This window comes from Cetorhinus maximus, chromosome 9 (assembly GCF_964194155.1).
Source record: "Cetorhinus maximus chromosome 9, sCetMax3.hap1.1, whole genome shotgun sequence".
Classification (NCBI taxonomy): domain Eukaryota; kingdom Metazoa; phylum Chordata; class Chondrichthyes; order Lamniformes; family Cetorhinidae; genus Cetorhinus; species Cetorhinus maximus.
In genome coordinates this window covers 29,314,630-29,331,026 of record NC_135887.1, presented here as the reverse complement: position 1 = coordinate 29,331,026, position 16,397 = coordinate 29,314,630, and the positions used below count along the sequence as shown (strand labels likewise).

Here is a 16,397-nt window from a genome sequence, read left to right as displayed (position 1 = left end):
CTAAATAAAATCCAAATCACCAAGTAACAAAATGAATTCATTAGGCAAAAAAAGAAGTGCAATTAGTTTCAGACATTGTAGGCCTCACCAGTGATTTGAAAGAGATCAAGAGTGAACAAAACCCCACAGAATAAGCAATAGGGAGCAGGTCTATGTAAATACCATGGCAACAGCAGCATTTTCACAAACAGTTGGATCAGGGAACATCTCCGTTCAGATACGTGTTTTACTGTAGCACTGAAAGGGCTCGAAAATGAAATAACTACACAGAATTGCAATACAGAATGAAAATATCAATGCCTAGCAGTTCTGACACGAGTGCTCAGATTATTGACATCACCCTGAGGTTCGCACTCTCTTTAAATGAAAAAGAGTGAACAGCTTTCTCTTTTTGAAAAATAAATTCTCATCTTTTGTCTTAGGTGCAGGTGCTCTCTGTAGGGCCGTTCCACTCTATCCTGTCTCAGATGCACAATTGGAAATTAGATTATATGTCACAATTGTGGAATCAAAGAACTATTCTGTACAACATCCACCCCCCCCAACCCCTCCTCAAAAACTCTTGCTGATTTTTCTCAACTGGATGAGAATTTCTCCATGGAGAAGGTTGAAATTTTTCTCAATGCTAATATGTACCAAAGAAGATTTTCTCACTCTTCTGCAGTCTTGGCTTGCAACTTTCCCCACAGAAAGCATCCCGTGATTGTTGACCAGGATAAGGAGGCAGATAAGAGGAATCAAACTGCTGCTTTGTCTACTGTTGCTGTGATGCCATGCATTAGTGATCCAAAATGTCATCTATTGACTTCTGGATAGTTAATGAAGTCAGTGTTCATTGAAGCACAGTTTGTACAAATTCTGTCTGCCTATCTCAAAAGCAATCCTAAATCCAAGGAAAGAAAGTTCGGGAGGTGAAATTTAGTAGTAATAAATTATATTTGAGTTTCCAAAACACCCTGTGCAAAAATAAATACAAGCATCTAATCTTTGAAAGCCATTTGTCAAAATTTGAAAGGACACCATTGCTGTTTAAGGGACAACCCAAGTATATGAGACTCAGTGGAAGGAATTAATGAGCACAAATCTGAATTTGATCAAATGCTATTTAATAAAAAAAAGTTGAGCCTATAAAAGGTGCACAAATGAATCTCATTATGTCTAAATGTATCACTTTAAATGTTAAGATGGCGTGAAAGAGCATTTGACAAGCAAATAAGAACGTTAGAGTACATGGCACTTTTATATCATCTGGCTAAGATTTTGCAGGGACATTTCTAGTGCATTGGCCAGATCAAGCCACACAGTATACAGCGTATAGTTTGGACACCATGTTTCAAAAGGGGCATCTGGGCATGGGAGAAAGTGCAATGAAAGAGCAACAAGATTGATTCAGAATGTGCAGAGAATGAATTATAAAGGAAAAAAAATCACAAAAGTTTGGAACGGAGTATAGTGACTAGGTTTTTCCCCATCAGTATAATTTTGAGCTGCCTTGGGTCCTTGAAGTAGACTAATGATGCTTCCCGACTGCAACAGACAGCACTGGGACAGGAGCTCAGAATCATTTGGGCTGCTTTCGGGGGCCACTATTAACCTTACCAGACCACCCTGATGCTGTACTTACGCTAAATAAACATCCAGTTTCACTTTCAGATATCATTTCCCTTGACTGCTGGCAGCATATTAACAATCAGACCTAAAGTTTAGCCCAGATCATTGTTTTGACTCATGATTTTTTCAGCTAATTTTGCAAAAGTTGCACATACTTGAGCAGCAAAATTGTAATTTTATGCTAAATGTTTACAAGCACAATAAAACCAGATCTGCTTTTCTAATTCTCCGATATATATTTTTTTTAAAAGTGTCTTGAGATCTTCAGATAAGATCTCTTGACACTAGCACCTAATATGATCAGCACATCAGTAACTCAATCCAAAATACACTGATCCTGGCAGAACTCAAGTCGCAGCAGAAAACCTTTCTGAACTGCAAATTTTAAATGGATAACTGCATCCAATGCGTTCTATGCTAAAGTAGGGCACCTTTGCCATTTGTGGAATTAATTTGTGCTGAAAATCCAATGTTTCCTTGCAAATGCCTCCTTCACAGTCATCTGTAAAGATGGCTGTTTATTTATTTAAGTAACCAGACTACCATGCTAGGGAACAATAAAAGAACCCAGGCCCTGAAATTACATCTCATAATACCAACACATGGCTATTTAGCACATTTATTGACTATTTTGACAGACATTAACCCATTTAAAATCTTCAGATTACTATCTCTACCAATTGGGGAGTGGAAAATTATAGACAAATACATTAAGATTTTATGTGCAAGCATCCCTCAGTGCAATTTTAGGGCATGGCCTTTTAAATGAATCAGTAGATTTACTGCAATCTAAAAAGTAAACAATACTGGATAACTGGCAAATTAAACAAGTGGTCCAATCATGAAGAACAGAATTTTTCAGAGTTCCTCAAATTCAGGCAAATGACTACACCAGCCACATAAATACTGTGGCTACAACAGCAGGTCAGACACTTGGAATTCTCCAGCAAGTGACCTATTGCCTGACTCTCAAAGTCTTTCCACCATCTGCAAGGCACGCAAGACTATGATGGAATACTCTCCACAGCTCTAACAACACATAAGAAGCTCAGCACCATCCAGGATAAAGCTGCCCGTTTGACTGTCACCCTATCCACCATCTTAAACATTCACCCCCTCCACCACCTGTGTACCATGGCTGCAGCAAGGTTTTTTTTGACAGTACCTCCCAAACTTGTAACCTTGGCCACCTAGAAGTAAAAGGGCAGCAAGTGCTTGGAAACACCAACCCCCCCTTCAAGTCAAAGACCATACAGTCTTGGAAATATGTCACCATTCCTTCGTCGTCACTGGGTCAAATCCTAGAACTGCCTACCTAACAACACAGTGGGTGTACCTACATCACAGATTGCAGCAGCTCAAGGCAGTGCTTCACCATAAACTTCTCAAGGGCAATTAGGGATGGGCATCACATGGCCAGTGACACCCACATCCCATGAATGAATTAAAAAATCAGTGAGGATAAAGTGTATGAAAAACAACTTTACAGGAGGAGGTAGAGAGATTGCAAAGTAAAAGCATCATTGTAGAAAACAGGACACTTTTCTTAGTAATCAATAATACTTTCAAGCATTCTGAAGATGAGGTATAATGGGAACAAACTGGAGTGCAGTGCCCACAATAATGCTTTAATAATGCATTTCACTCCCACCTTCTGGACAGCAGACTCTACTGCCCCATTGTTATTCATTTCCCACACTCTTTGGATCTTTACTATCTTCTTTGAGCAAGGTAAAGGACAGTGCTGTTCTGTGCCTCCACTGGAAACTAGACTGAGATCACCTAGGCTCTTAAGGATGGCATATCTGACTATGTCAGATGATAATCTTTTCTCTCCCCATCCTTGTACTTTTGCTCCTTTTCACAATGCAGATCCATACATGATATAAGACTTATGGTAATGGATAATGGAGGTCCATTGAGTTACAGGGCACTGAACTTTAGCACATAACTCAGACCTATGTTCCCCAAAAGGCTCATTGAGCCAGTGAAAATAAAGTACCAAATCACACAGGCCTAAGTGGTGCCTCATGCAAACGAGGCATTTATCATGAACATCAACAGGCTCCTCGGTTTTACAACTCAGCCTTGCTCGGCATCTATGCACGTATGTTTATTTGAGAATCGCCCTGTTCAGTCACATGAAGGCTCATAGCAGAAACTTGCGACCCTTAATTAGAAGTCATCCTTGAATCAAGGGACAGCTGACAACGGCTTATTTGAAAGGATGAGTTAAAAGGAATTCTCATTTATATTTATATTCCCTAATCTTGATTTGCTGAAGTCAACTGTAGTAGCCCTACCACAAGCTTGGCCGGAGTCAGCTAGCTTAGCACTAACTGGTAATTGGGTATGGGTCCATTCTCATTTGAATGGCTTGGTATCATGTTCGCATGTACTCAGTAAATTATCTGGGAAGATTGAGATTTTGTCTCGTGTCTAGGTTATGCACTAGGTGTGTATTTCAAGGACTGAAAGAATAGTGCCCTATAACTCAGACCTTCTAAACCCTAGCATTGAGAAGACATTTTTGCTTTAGAAGCCACATCAAAAGTTCACTTTGGCTTTTAATAAGTCACATCTAATCTGGAGCTTTAAGGGTCATTTGACTGATCGTCAAATATTATTAATAATATAGGTGATATTACCTGCAAATGCCGGGAATACATTGTTTGGACCATTCAGCTGTATCGGCAATGTTTGAATGCTGGGAAAAAAAAACCACAAATGCAGTGCAAGTTATTGGGATTGAACAAGATAAACAATAACCACATCATATTAAATGAAAACAATAATGGGGATGCTGGAAATTTGAAATAAAACCATAGAATGCTAGAAATACTCAGCAGGTTTGGCAGTGTCTGTGAAGAGCAAAATAGTTAATGCTTCAGGTCTGTGAACTTGCATGAAAATTGTTCTAGTGTCATCGACCCGAAACATTAACCCTTTCTCTCTCCACAGATACTGGCTGATCTGCTGAGAATTTCTAGTAGTTTGTTTTATTTAAGCCACTTATGATACTTCTCGAGTCCCAGGCAGCTTGGGACCTTCCAATCTTAGTGCTGCAGCTGCACAGGACATTTCTATAGGGCCTTTCACATTCTCAAAGAGTTGAATTACATTTAAAGTACAGTGGGTATTTAAGTGCATGCACCAAGCATCAAGTGCACAAGGACCTGCAAACAACAATGAGATAGATACCCAGCTAATCTGTTTTGGTTCAGGGTTAATTGTTGACTAGGGTACCTGGACAAGTTCCTTGCACTTATTTGAATAGTGATACAGTGAGAGATCTTTCACATCAAACTGGACAAGCAGATTCAGCCTTGATTTACTGTCTCACCCAAAGACAATAATATTGATTCAGTGCTGCAAGTGTCAGTCTGCCTTATAGTTCAAGTCCTGAGCTGAGATTTGAACATGGGAGCTGCCACCTAGCCAGGCAGATACTAGTTTAATTTCTTTCACTGGGAACAGAACCATTCTAGCATTTGTTAGCTATGATAGCTCTATCTATTCATTACAATTCCCTGCCTTTCCTCCCAAGCTCTTTACACCACTACTTTTTAAATAAACCCCAATCACACTTTTATTAAGTACTTCAATTGATTTTGCATCTATTTGTGTTGAGATTTTTCTAGATTGTCCTTTAGTTTAAAAGTTAAGATATAACCACTTGTTTGAGATTCTCCTGTGTGCAGAGGATTGCAAAGCTGTGGAATGGAGTAGTAACTGAGAGACCATATCAACAATTAACCCCAATGCCATTGCACTGACTGTCTGTAATGACCAAATTGAAATTACTGTAATATTCATTGATTATACTGAAGCACCTAGTGATCCATGTGTAAAAGTTGAATCTGATTGCACTTTTTGATGGCCATTTAAAAATGTTTTGTAATGTTCTTTCAGATATTTTATGAATAAAGTATATTTTATGAAAAAAAAATTAAAAGCAGGTTAACTAGGTGGTTGAATGAAAGGGAAAAGGGAACAGGCACATAGGTTTAGATTGTGGAGGATAAACACCAGCATGGATTGACAGAAATGACCAAGCCATTCATTCCTATGTAATTCTACCCAAGAGAGAAGAATCTACCTTGAGCCAATGCTTGGAATGTATTTTGCTCCCAGAGATAAGAACACACAAGTATTTGTACTGAAATAGAATTGGCATAAAATTCTACTTTTGTACCTCCAATTCTGTCCTCTTGGGCATCCTCAATTTTAATCGCTCCACCATTAGTGGTCATGCTGTCTACACCCTAAGTTCTGGAATTCCCTCCTTAAACCTCTAAGCATCTTTAATTCTCCCTCTTTCCTTTAAAAGGTGCTTCTTAAAATCTACCTCTTTGATCACCTGTCCTAATATCTCATGTGACTCGATATCAAATTGTATTTGATCTTTCCACGTGAAGCACCTTGGTGTGCCTTACTATGTTAGAAAGGTGCTATATAAATGCAAGCATTAACAATGTTCAATCACTAATTCTGTATATTCCGTATGTTCACAACACAGTGCAAGAAAGTTTTTTCCTACTCTAACTGTAGACATCATACTATTGATTGGTCTCACACGATAGATCCAGTATTGCCCTGGGTTATCTGAGCAAGGAGAGAAACCCCGGCCGCAATTCATCAGCATTATTGTTTTGACAGTGACAACAAGAAGGAAGTGCTCTCTCTATGGAACAGTTATTTTCAGAAGCTTCCAAACAGGAAGTGCTAACTGCACAAGAGTTGTTAAACAAAAGGATGCATCGCAAAGTAGCAGCTCAAAGGTCCCGAGAAGACAATCTGGAGGAAGAGCTAACTTTAGCAGCAATTCATTCACCATCAGCTTTTACAAAAATAGATCGTAAGTAGGAAACGTGTGAATTCTTTGGCTCCACAACTTGCTTTGAGTTTTGGAAACATCATACCATGATAAATGCAAATTTGCAAAATAAAAGTCCTTTCGAGCAGTTGGTGGTACATCGGAAGGGAGAATGGTGTTCGACTTGTATTTAATGTCTGGTGAGATCAGGATCAGCTGAAGATCATTACAGTTGATTACCTTCATGTAAAATTACTAAAAGGAATCATTGGGAAATAATGAAGAATGGGAACTGAGGCTGACTTTGATTAGCCCTAGCTCAGAGACAGCAACCCTATCTCCAGGTGAGGCCAGCAAACACAGCAAAAACCTTCCTGGTTTAGTGTTACACCCATGAGGGGAGCTGTATATATCTTCCAAGTAAGTGCTTCAGCTCAATAAATGGCCTCAGATATCTGAGACACACAGAAACCATGATTAACTGTTATACTGGGCACCACAACAAATATTTATTATTAGCGTTATCCTTTTACTCACCAAACTTTAAACAGACGCAGATCGGTGAAGAAGCCTAAACCCTGCTTGTTTTTAAATCAGTTATACACACGTTATTTGTTCTAACTGGGAGCAAGGCCTACAATAAGATGGAAACCAAAAGGTTTCTACATACACAACTAAGTACTTTACCTCCATTTGCTTTTTAAAATCTAGTCCCCAAAAACATCATAGCCAAACATCAGAAGTTATCTGGTCATTTTTTGCATATCTATTATCCATGGCTTTGTGATATTTGCAGGGTGAAGTTCTAACTAAGTTGCTGACAGCAATCAAAATTTGCTTTCTTGATCATTCAACGAAAATGCTGCACGTTTACAGAGTGTAAATGCCAGAATTTTTTTTTTAGGTCAGGGCGAGGGCACAGTGGAAAGAGGGGAGTACAGTACATGTAAGGCTGCAGGTAGCATGGGCTAAAATAGCGAGAAGCACATACATTTTTCAGGCTTGTAATAGACACAGAGGCTAAAGTTTGGAGGGAATGCATTAGATTTATCTACTAGCTTATATGGGTATTTAGCATAATATGAAGAGTATATTTCTGAAAGGTAGTCCATTCAGCTACAAAATTACCTCACAAAATGGATTCTGTGGTAACCTAACAAAAGAAAGAATCCTGATCAGTCAGGGTCCTCCATCTGGGCTCAGCACTGAATTGTTGGGTTGAGTAAGGAGAAAATAGACTAGGGCTGAAATATGCAGGTATGGGTGTTGCACGAGGACAGAATTGGGCCCTGACATGACCCACTGTCCAGATGCGTGTGAAAAGAATGGCCACTTAGTCAAGGTGCCAGAGTGTAGCCTGCAGACTTTGAGCCAGGAGTGAGCAACTTCAGACAGCAACAAACAGGGTGGGGGAACCATTATAACAGTACACACCACTGTATTAAGTTAAAAAGTTGTATTGTAGGAGTGGCCTTCATTCTTCAGCCAAGTAATAAACATGAGAATTTCTCTTCCATTTGCACTTTTTGCAGGAATGGAACTTGACCACAGCAATTGCAACACAGATTTATTTTAATAGCTGGATGTTTGCCATTCATCCTATGTACAAATGGACCGAGCTGAAATGTTAATTAATGGAAACAACTACCAAGAGTGCCACCCATGCCCTATCCTCTAGGAAAATGGTTTGACTATAGAGAAGATACAATAATGTAGTATTAAGCAGGCATAGATTAAACAAATTTTACCCAACCTTTCCCCAATCCTCCCATTCCCACTCACATTTTTCTTTTCTCATTTCCCAAACACTCACTGATGCTGGTATATGAATCATTAGAAACACATCACATCACCTGCCGAGTCTGTGCAGGCTTTTTGAAAAAGCTGTCACGCTTGGGCCCACATTTCAGTCCCACTTTTTGCTCATAACCCTGTAAATTTCTCATCTTTAAGCAGCTCTCCAGCCCCCTTTTTAAAATGATTTATGGAATCAGCTTCCACCACCTTTCGAGGTACAGCATTCCAGGTCCCGACAACTGAGCAAACAAAATCTCAGTGCAACACACATCTGCATGAATCAGGGATCCATTACTCGCCCACGCTTGGGTGGGTCCAGGTAATTCATGTGTGCCCTCCTTCTGCAGGAAACCTCATTTCTCTGCTGTATCCTTCTTCAGCCACTTCCTCTGACTCCTTCAAGTTGTAAATGTATAACTGAGTTACAAAAGGGGTGTCTATTTTGCTACCCGGAACGTTGGGATCAGAGAGCTCTTGGAGTTCTCAGGAAAAGGGGTCATTGTGAAGCCCTAGTGAGAAAACAAAACTAGTTAAAGCATCAAAGTCTAGTCCATGTCAAGTCTAACCAACCCAGGGATGTGAACTTTCCATCAGGCTCACAGGGCAGTGACCAGGAACAGGAGGCTTGAGCAGTTCTTACCCAAGAGCACAGGAGTCGATCATAGCGTTCCCATTGCTGCCCTAGCTGAGAGTTCAGAAATTTTGTTTTGCTTCAAGTGTTTTGCTTAAGCACGTTCAGGTTTTTAATAAAATACACATGGTTGGCTGTGTTCTGCCTTTCTCAAGTAAATGCTTCCTCATTCTGCAGCATTAAAGGATTCCTGTAATATTTGAAGGTAATCATCTATGTAGAAGTTGGAGTGAAGCTGGCACACTTCAGGCATCACAATTACATGTCAAAAGTGCACACATAAATGAAGAAAGGTGCCTATGTTTATTTCTGACGTGGAACCAAAACTTTCCAAGTCTCAGACTTCCCTCAGCAAACAGCTGTTAAACTCTGGCTGACCTCAAGACTTACGTAGACCACTTCCCCACAGATTACATCTGAGCAGAAGCCTTAAAAAGGTCAGAAGCTAAACATAACCATCTTCCAGACACACAGTAATCAAAGCCATGGAGCCATTTGCTTCAATAAATTAAGGAATTGGCTCAACTTGTAATCTGTGTCTTTTTGTAAGGGTGAGTTGAAAATAGCTGGTAAAAACAAGTGGCAAGAGTTGCAAACATAGTATTTCAGTGAGCAGGTTCATACCTTCATCGCAGACAAAGCTATGGAGGGGCATTTTGATGCTTTCAGTTCTCCTTTACCCAATAAAAACCTGAGAAAAGTTCACTGGTTAGTTGTAAATTGATCATTTTCCTTTTTATAGAACCCAAAGCTGCACAACTGTCTGACATCATGAAAATTCCCCATAGTGAGGAAGCCAAATTTATAGAATTGGATATTTAACCAATCTGGCGAAGTGAAACATTTTACATCCTGACCCATCTTGTCAGCTGTGCAAAAATATCTATTAGATAAAAATAAACCCCACAGGTATGCTGATAACACCCAGCTCCATCTTACCACCAACTGTTTCAATCCTTCCATTGACACATATTTGTCCAACATTCAGTTTTGCATAAGCATAAATTTCCTCCCCAGACAGTGCCTTTAGCTGAACCAGATAGTTCACAGCTGCACCATTCAGCTTGAGCTTCTGGCTCCATACTCTCTCCATCATTGATTCCTACTTCCACCTGTGCAACATCACCTGACTCCACCCTTCTCAGCTCATCCACTGCTGAAACCCTCATCCATGCCTTTGCTGCCTCCAGGCTCAACTATTCTATTTCTCTTCTGATCGCCCTCCCATTGTCCAACCTCTGAAAAGGAGCTTTCACCATGTCCTATTTACCCACTACCTGCTGCTCGCTGATCGACATATGGGCTCAATGTTAACTCTGTTCCTCTCTCCACAGATGCTGCCAGAGCTGGTGAGCTTTTCCAGCATTTCATGTTTTTATTCCAGATTTCCAGCATCCACAGAATTTTGCTTTTATCTTAGCTCATTGATCTACAATCGCCGCACCTCTAACCAAGCTGTTCCAGTACAGCTACAACACTGGCATTGACCCAGCTATGTGAAAATTGCCCAGGTATGTCCTGTACACAAAAAGCAGGACAAATCCAACCCAGCCAATTACCGCCCCATCAGTTTACTCTCGATCATAAGCAATGGAAAGAGTCATCAACAGTGCTATGAAGCAGCACTTGCTTATCAATAACCTGCTCACTGGCGGCCAGTTTGGGTTCTGCCAGGCCCACTCAACTCCTGACCTCATTACAGCCTTGGTTCAAACACGGACAAAAGGGCTGAACTCTCGAGGTGAGGTGAGAGTGACTGCCCTTGACATCAAGGCAGCATTTGACCGAGTGCTAAGTCAAGGGGAAAACTCTCTGCTGGTTGGAGTCATACCTAGCACAAAGGAAGGTGGTTGTGGTTGGAGTCGGAAGTCAGTCATCTCAGCTCCAGGACATCACTGCAGGAGTTCCTTTGGGTAGTGCCCTTGGCCCAGCCATCTTCAGCTGCTTCATCAATGACCTTCCTTCCATCATAAGGTCAGAAGTGGGGATGCTCGCTGATGATTGCACAACGTTCAGCACCATTTGCGACGACTCAGATACTGAAGTAGTCCATGTCCAAATGCAGCAAGACCTGGACAATTTCCAGGCTTGGGCTGGCAAGTGGCAAGTAACATTTGCATCACACAAGTGCCAGGCAATGACCATCTCCAACAAGAGAATCTCACCATCGCCCCTTGGACATTCAATGGCATTACCCACTGAATCACCCACTGTCAACATCCTGGGGTTTACTATTGACCAGAAACTGAACTGGACTAGCCACACAAATACTGTGGCTACAAGAGCAGGTCAGAGGCAAGGAATCATGCAACAGATAACTCACCTCTTGACCCCCCCCCCGCCCAGAGCCTGTCCACCATCTACAAGGCACAGGTCAGGAGTGTGATGGAATACTCTCCACTTGCCTGGATGAATGCAGCTCCCATACCACTTGATTGGCACATCAACAAACAAACATTCACTTCCTCCACCACCGACACACAGTAGCAGCAGTGTGTACCATTTACAATATGCACTGCAGGAATTCACCAAGGCTTCTTTGACAGCACCTTCCAAACCCACTACCACTATCATCTAGAAGGAAAAGGACAGCAGATAGACAGGATCACCACCACCTGGAAGTTCCCCTCCACACGCCATCCTGACTTGGAAATATATCGCCGTTCCTTCACTGTCGCTGGGTCAAAATCCTGGAACTCCCATCCTAACAGCACTGTGGGTGTATCTACACCACATAGACTGCAGAGGTTCAAGAAGGTAGCTCACCACCACCTTCTAAAAAGGCAATTAGGGATGGACAATAAATGCTGGCCGAGCCAGCGAAGCCCACATCCTGTGAATGAATAAAATTAAAAAATAAAAATCGCTTCAAGTCCAGCAAAGCCTCGAATTTACAATTCTCACCCTGGTGTTCAAATGCTTCCATTGGCTTCGCCCAACCTACCTCTGTAACCTCCTCCAGCTCCACAACCCTCGGGTACCTGCATTCCTCCAATTCCGGTCTCTTGCACATCCCTAATTTTCATCGCGGCATCACGGGCAGCCATGCCTTCAGCTGCCAAGGCCTTAAGCTCTGCAGTTTTTCCCGATGCCTTTCCACCTCTCTATTTCTCTCCTTTTTTACATCACCTTTAAAACCTACCACTTTAATCAAGCATCTGGTCACCTGTTTAAAGGATTGCATGCTTTTGTGACTCCATTTTGTCTTTTGTTAACTGCTTCATAAGATGATGTCTATAAGGTTACGTGGATGTTTGGTGGTAATAGTGGGGGGTGGAAGTGAAACAGGTCAGCTGGCCTGTATTTTTAAATAGTAGATTGACAATTATATCCCTGAGCGGTCAGAAGCAAGTCTTCGTCTATCAATATTACAATGATGCTGGGCATTAATGGCTCTCATAGAAACCAGGAGCAAGAGTAGGCCATTCGACCCTTCGAGCCTGCTCTGCCATTCATCATGGCTGATCATCCAACTCAATAGCCTGCTCCTGCTTTCTCCCCATATCCTTTGATCCCTTTCGCCCCAAGAGCTATATCTAACTCCTTCTTCAAAACATACAATGTTTTGGCCTCAACTACTTTGTGGTAGCGAATTCCACAGGCTCACCACTCTCTGGGTGAAGAAATTTCTCATCTCAGTCCTAAATGGTCTGCCCTGTATCCTCAGACCGTGACCCCTGGTTCTGGACTCCCCCACCATTGGGAACATCCTTCCTGCACCTACCCTGTCTCGTCCTGTTAGAATTTTATAGGTTTCTATGAGATCCCCCCTCATTCTTCTGAACTCCACCGATTCAATCTCTCCTCATATGTTAGTCCCGCCATTCCAGAAATCAGTCTGGTAAACCTTCACTGCACTCCGTCTATAGCAAGAACATCCTTCTCCAGATAAGGAGACCAAAACTGCACACAATAATCCAAGTGTGGTCTCACCAAGGCCCTGTACAATTGCAGCAAGACATCCCTGCTCCTGTACTCGAATCCTCTCACTACGAAGGCCAACATGCGATTTGCCTTCTTTACCGCCTGCTGCACCCGCATGCTTACCTTCAGCGACTGGTGTACAAGGACACCCAGGTCTCGTTGCACATTCCCCTCTCTCGATTTATAGCCATTCAGATAATAATCTGCCTTCCTGTTTTTGCTACCAAAGTGGATAACCTCACATTTATCCACATTATATTGCATCTGCCATGCATTTGCCCACTCACTCAGCTTGTCCAAATCACACTTAAACATCTCTGCATCCTCCTCACAGCTCACCCTCCCTAGTTTTGTGTCATCTGAAAATTTGGAGATATTACATTTAGCTCCCTCATCTAAATCATTAATATATATTGTGAATAGCTGGGGTCCCAGCACCAATCCCCGCAGTACCCCACTAGTCACTGCCTGCCATTCGGCAAAAAAACCATTTATTCCTACTGTTTCCTGTCTGCCAACCAGTTTTCTATCCATCTCAATATACTACCCCCGATCCCATGTGCTTTAACTTTACACACTAATCTCTTATGTGGGACTTTGTCGAAAGCCTTCTGAAAGTCCAAATAAACCACATCCACTGGCTCCTTCTCATCAACTCTACTAGTTACATTCTCGAAAAATTCCAGTAGATTTGTCAAGCATGATTTCCCTTTCGTAAATCCATGCTGACTCTGTCCGATTCTGCCACTGTTTTCCAAGTGCTCAGCTATTAAATCTTTTATAATGGACTCTAGAATTTTCCCCACTACCGACATCAGGCTGGCTGGTCTTTAATTTCCTGTTTTCTCCCTGCCTCCTTTTTTAAACAGTGGAGTTACATAAGCTACCCTCCAATCTGTAGGAACTGTTCCAGAGTATATAGAATCTTGGAAGATGACCACCAATGCATCCACTATTTCTAGGGCCACTTCCTCAATTACTCTGGAACGTAGATTATCAGACCCTGGAGATTTATCGGCCTTCAATCCCATCAATTTCTCCAACACCATTTCCTACTAATACGGATTTCTTTCAGTTCCCCAACATTTCTGGTATCCTCAGCTCCTCACTCCTAATGGTGAAGTATCTTGATTAAAACAGTGTATGGAAATTTTGCAAGAGCGAGCTACTTACAGCTATCAATGTGGACACAGTGCATTCCAACACATTGTTCTATCAGGTGGTAGCAAAAGTTGATATGTTCCTCCCTTCCCCAGTCCTTTACCACATTGGTTCATCTCAGGCAGGGAAGCATTTGGGAAAAATACAACTGAGCTTAGCACTCTTGGGTTGAAGAAGAAAAATATCAACCGGTGGTTCTGAACTTGGTCTACATTCAGTGGCACCTGCTGGAAGGATGGGCACGTGTGAATAATGAGTGGGGACAAGAGTCAGACCCTGCTGTGATTTGCATTGGGGTCACATGTCCTGCCAACATTTGCCATCCAGGCTCACACAAGGAGAAGGGTGATTTGGGGAGGGTACCTGTGAAATTGCACTCCAGCAGAAAGATGATGGAGAAAACAGGAAAGAAAGAGCAGACAGCAGCATCCAACTCTAGCATGTACAGTGATGTTTTAATATAAATTTCCATTGTATTAAGGAGCAACAGTACAAAACACCTTTGACTTTTTTTGAACTTTGCCAAGCTGTCAGTGGCGGGGTTGCAAAATTTCTGGTTTTATTAATGAAATATATATCATGCAAATGGCTTGACTGGATCTGCCAAGCACAATATTAACGGTAGAGAGAGAGAGAAGTTGCTGCTGCAGGGGTTTATCTTGGCTATTTAGTGATTGACAGATTACTAAAGTCAGGGACTTCATGTTGTAATAGATATCGTGTTTATTCATAATAACTCTGCAATCCTCCTCTCTTGCCTATTTTTTCCTTCCTTTCTGCTCTCATGAAGGAGCCTGGGGTGCAGGTGGCTACAAGCAATACTTCACAAGTTGTTCTGATCACTGACCCAGCAACTCCTGGCTGAATATGTGCAAGGTGGTGGAGGTGGGGAATATTGTATTCACTCATTGGTCAAAGCTTAGCAGCTTTGGTTCCTGGTAGAATGAACAGAAGCAGAAACACTGGCAGAATTTTTTTTAAAAATTCCACTCCAGCTACTCTTTGTGTTTTGGTAAAGATTGGCCAAATCAGCAGAAACAGAGGAGGGAAATGGAGATCTTCTAGGCTGTGTGGTTTATTATTAAACCTGGCGATACTTTCACTTACATCAAGGGAACTGAATTTATTGACCCCACCCTTTTCCTCTTAACCCTTCTACCCTAAAGTCCATCACTTTCAGACCCTCATCCAACCACGTAGCCTTTCTAACATGGATTTTCACAGCAAGCATTGGCAGGCTATGGGCCTGAAGGTCATGGCTGGGCCAATCCTAGTCAGAGTCCATACTTCAAAAAATGTGGCCATTTCCATACAAGCAAGCTTTCACAGTGAATATCAGCAAGTTCTTTGGCCCAAATGAGCATCACAGCATACTTCTGGCTTGGATGTTGTGTAGATGTGGGTGCCCAGTGAAGACAGAAATGTGAAACTAAGGGATGAAGATCAGACACAGTTTGTGAGGACTGCTGCTGTCTGTAGAACTGGGCATTGTATGAGAGAACAACCTCGAGAGATGGAGAGAAAGCAGACTGAAACCATCTCAGTTCTATACCATAACATCCAAAGTAAAGCTCAGTAAACTGAGAGAATCACAGCTAGGTGTGGTACTGCACAATGGAAAAAACGGATAGGCAGGCTGCTTGTAAATTTTACTAAATGATACATGAAGTAGTAAGTGATGCACATGTCACAAGAACGACAGGAAATGTGCTGCTATTCCCATCTTTACTTTTATTAGGTCAACAGGCAAGGTGGAAAAACCTGTTCAGGTTCCAGCATTTGCAGTATTTTATTTTTGTGAAAAATCTTTAATTGGATCTCCTATAACTTTGATTCACTGCAAGCTTTTCCCCAAATAGCTGTTTGTATTGTATAGGTTACTTGCCTAAATGAGCAAATTTCAAAAATTAGTTCATGCAACAGCATCTTTTTCCATCCAGCCAGGTAGCAGCATGCGAGAAGACTCAACTTACTGCTGCAAGAAAAGCCACTGATTTTTCCTCTCTGTAGCCTCAAAAATGCTTGCTGACTGCAGGACACTACGCTGGTGACCACAGGAGGCTCTGTTATCTTGGTGATCAGGCGGTGGTGTCTGCTACAGGCCAAGCAGGAAAGGTGAAGGTGTAGTAGAAACAGAACCAAAGGCTGAAACATACGTGCACTGAGGCAAGAATGAAAGTATAGATCAGAAAAGAAAGACTGCAAACGTGGGGACAACAGATGACAATCAATCAGCATTTCAGGTCTGAGAGAGAAAGGTCTTAGGCTAGAACCAACAACTGACTGGCTTCATTTCTCCACAGGTGCTGCTTCATCTGCCAATTCTATCGAGCTTCCTGTTTCATTTTCAGATTTCCAGCATCTGCAGTGTTTTGCTTAGTTTTCTGATCTTATTCTCAATTTGACAGCATTTGAGTGGTGGGACAGGTGGGGGAAGAGTCTGAGAGGGCAGCAGTA

The 16,397-nt window shown here is 41.8% G+C and overlaps 1 protein-coding gene across 1 annotated transcript in view; it reads right to left on the bottom strand.

Annotated features, from left to right (window-relative positions):
• Positions 1-16,397, bottom strand: part of dtx2 (deltex 2, E3 ubiquitin ligase) — a 55,562-nt gene that overhangs the window by 16,592 nt on the left and 22,573 nt on the right. The window contains exon 3 of the mRNA XM_078548408.1: positions 4,260-4,318. Coding sequence (XP_078404534.1) covers positions 4,260-4,318 — 59 coding nt within the window. The remainder of the gene's footprint in view (positions 1-4,259; positions 4,319-16,397) is intronic.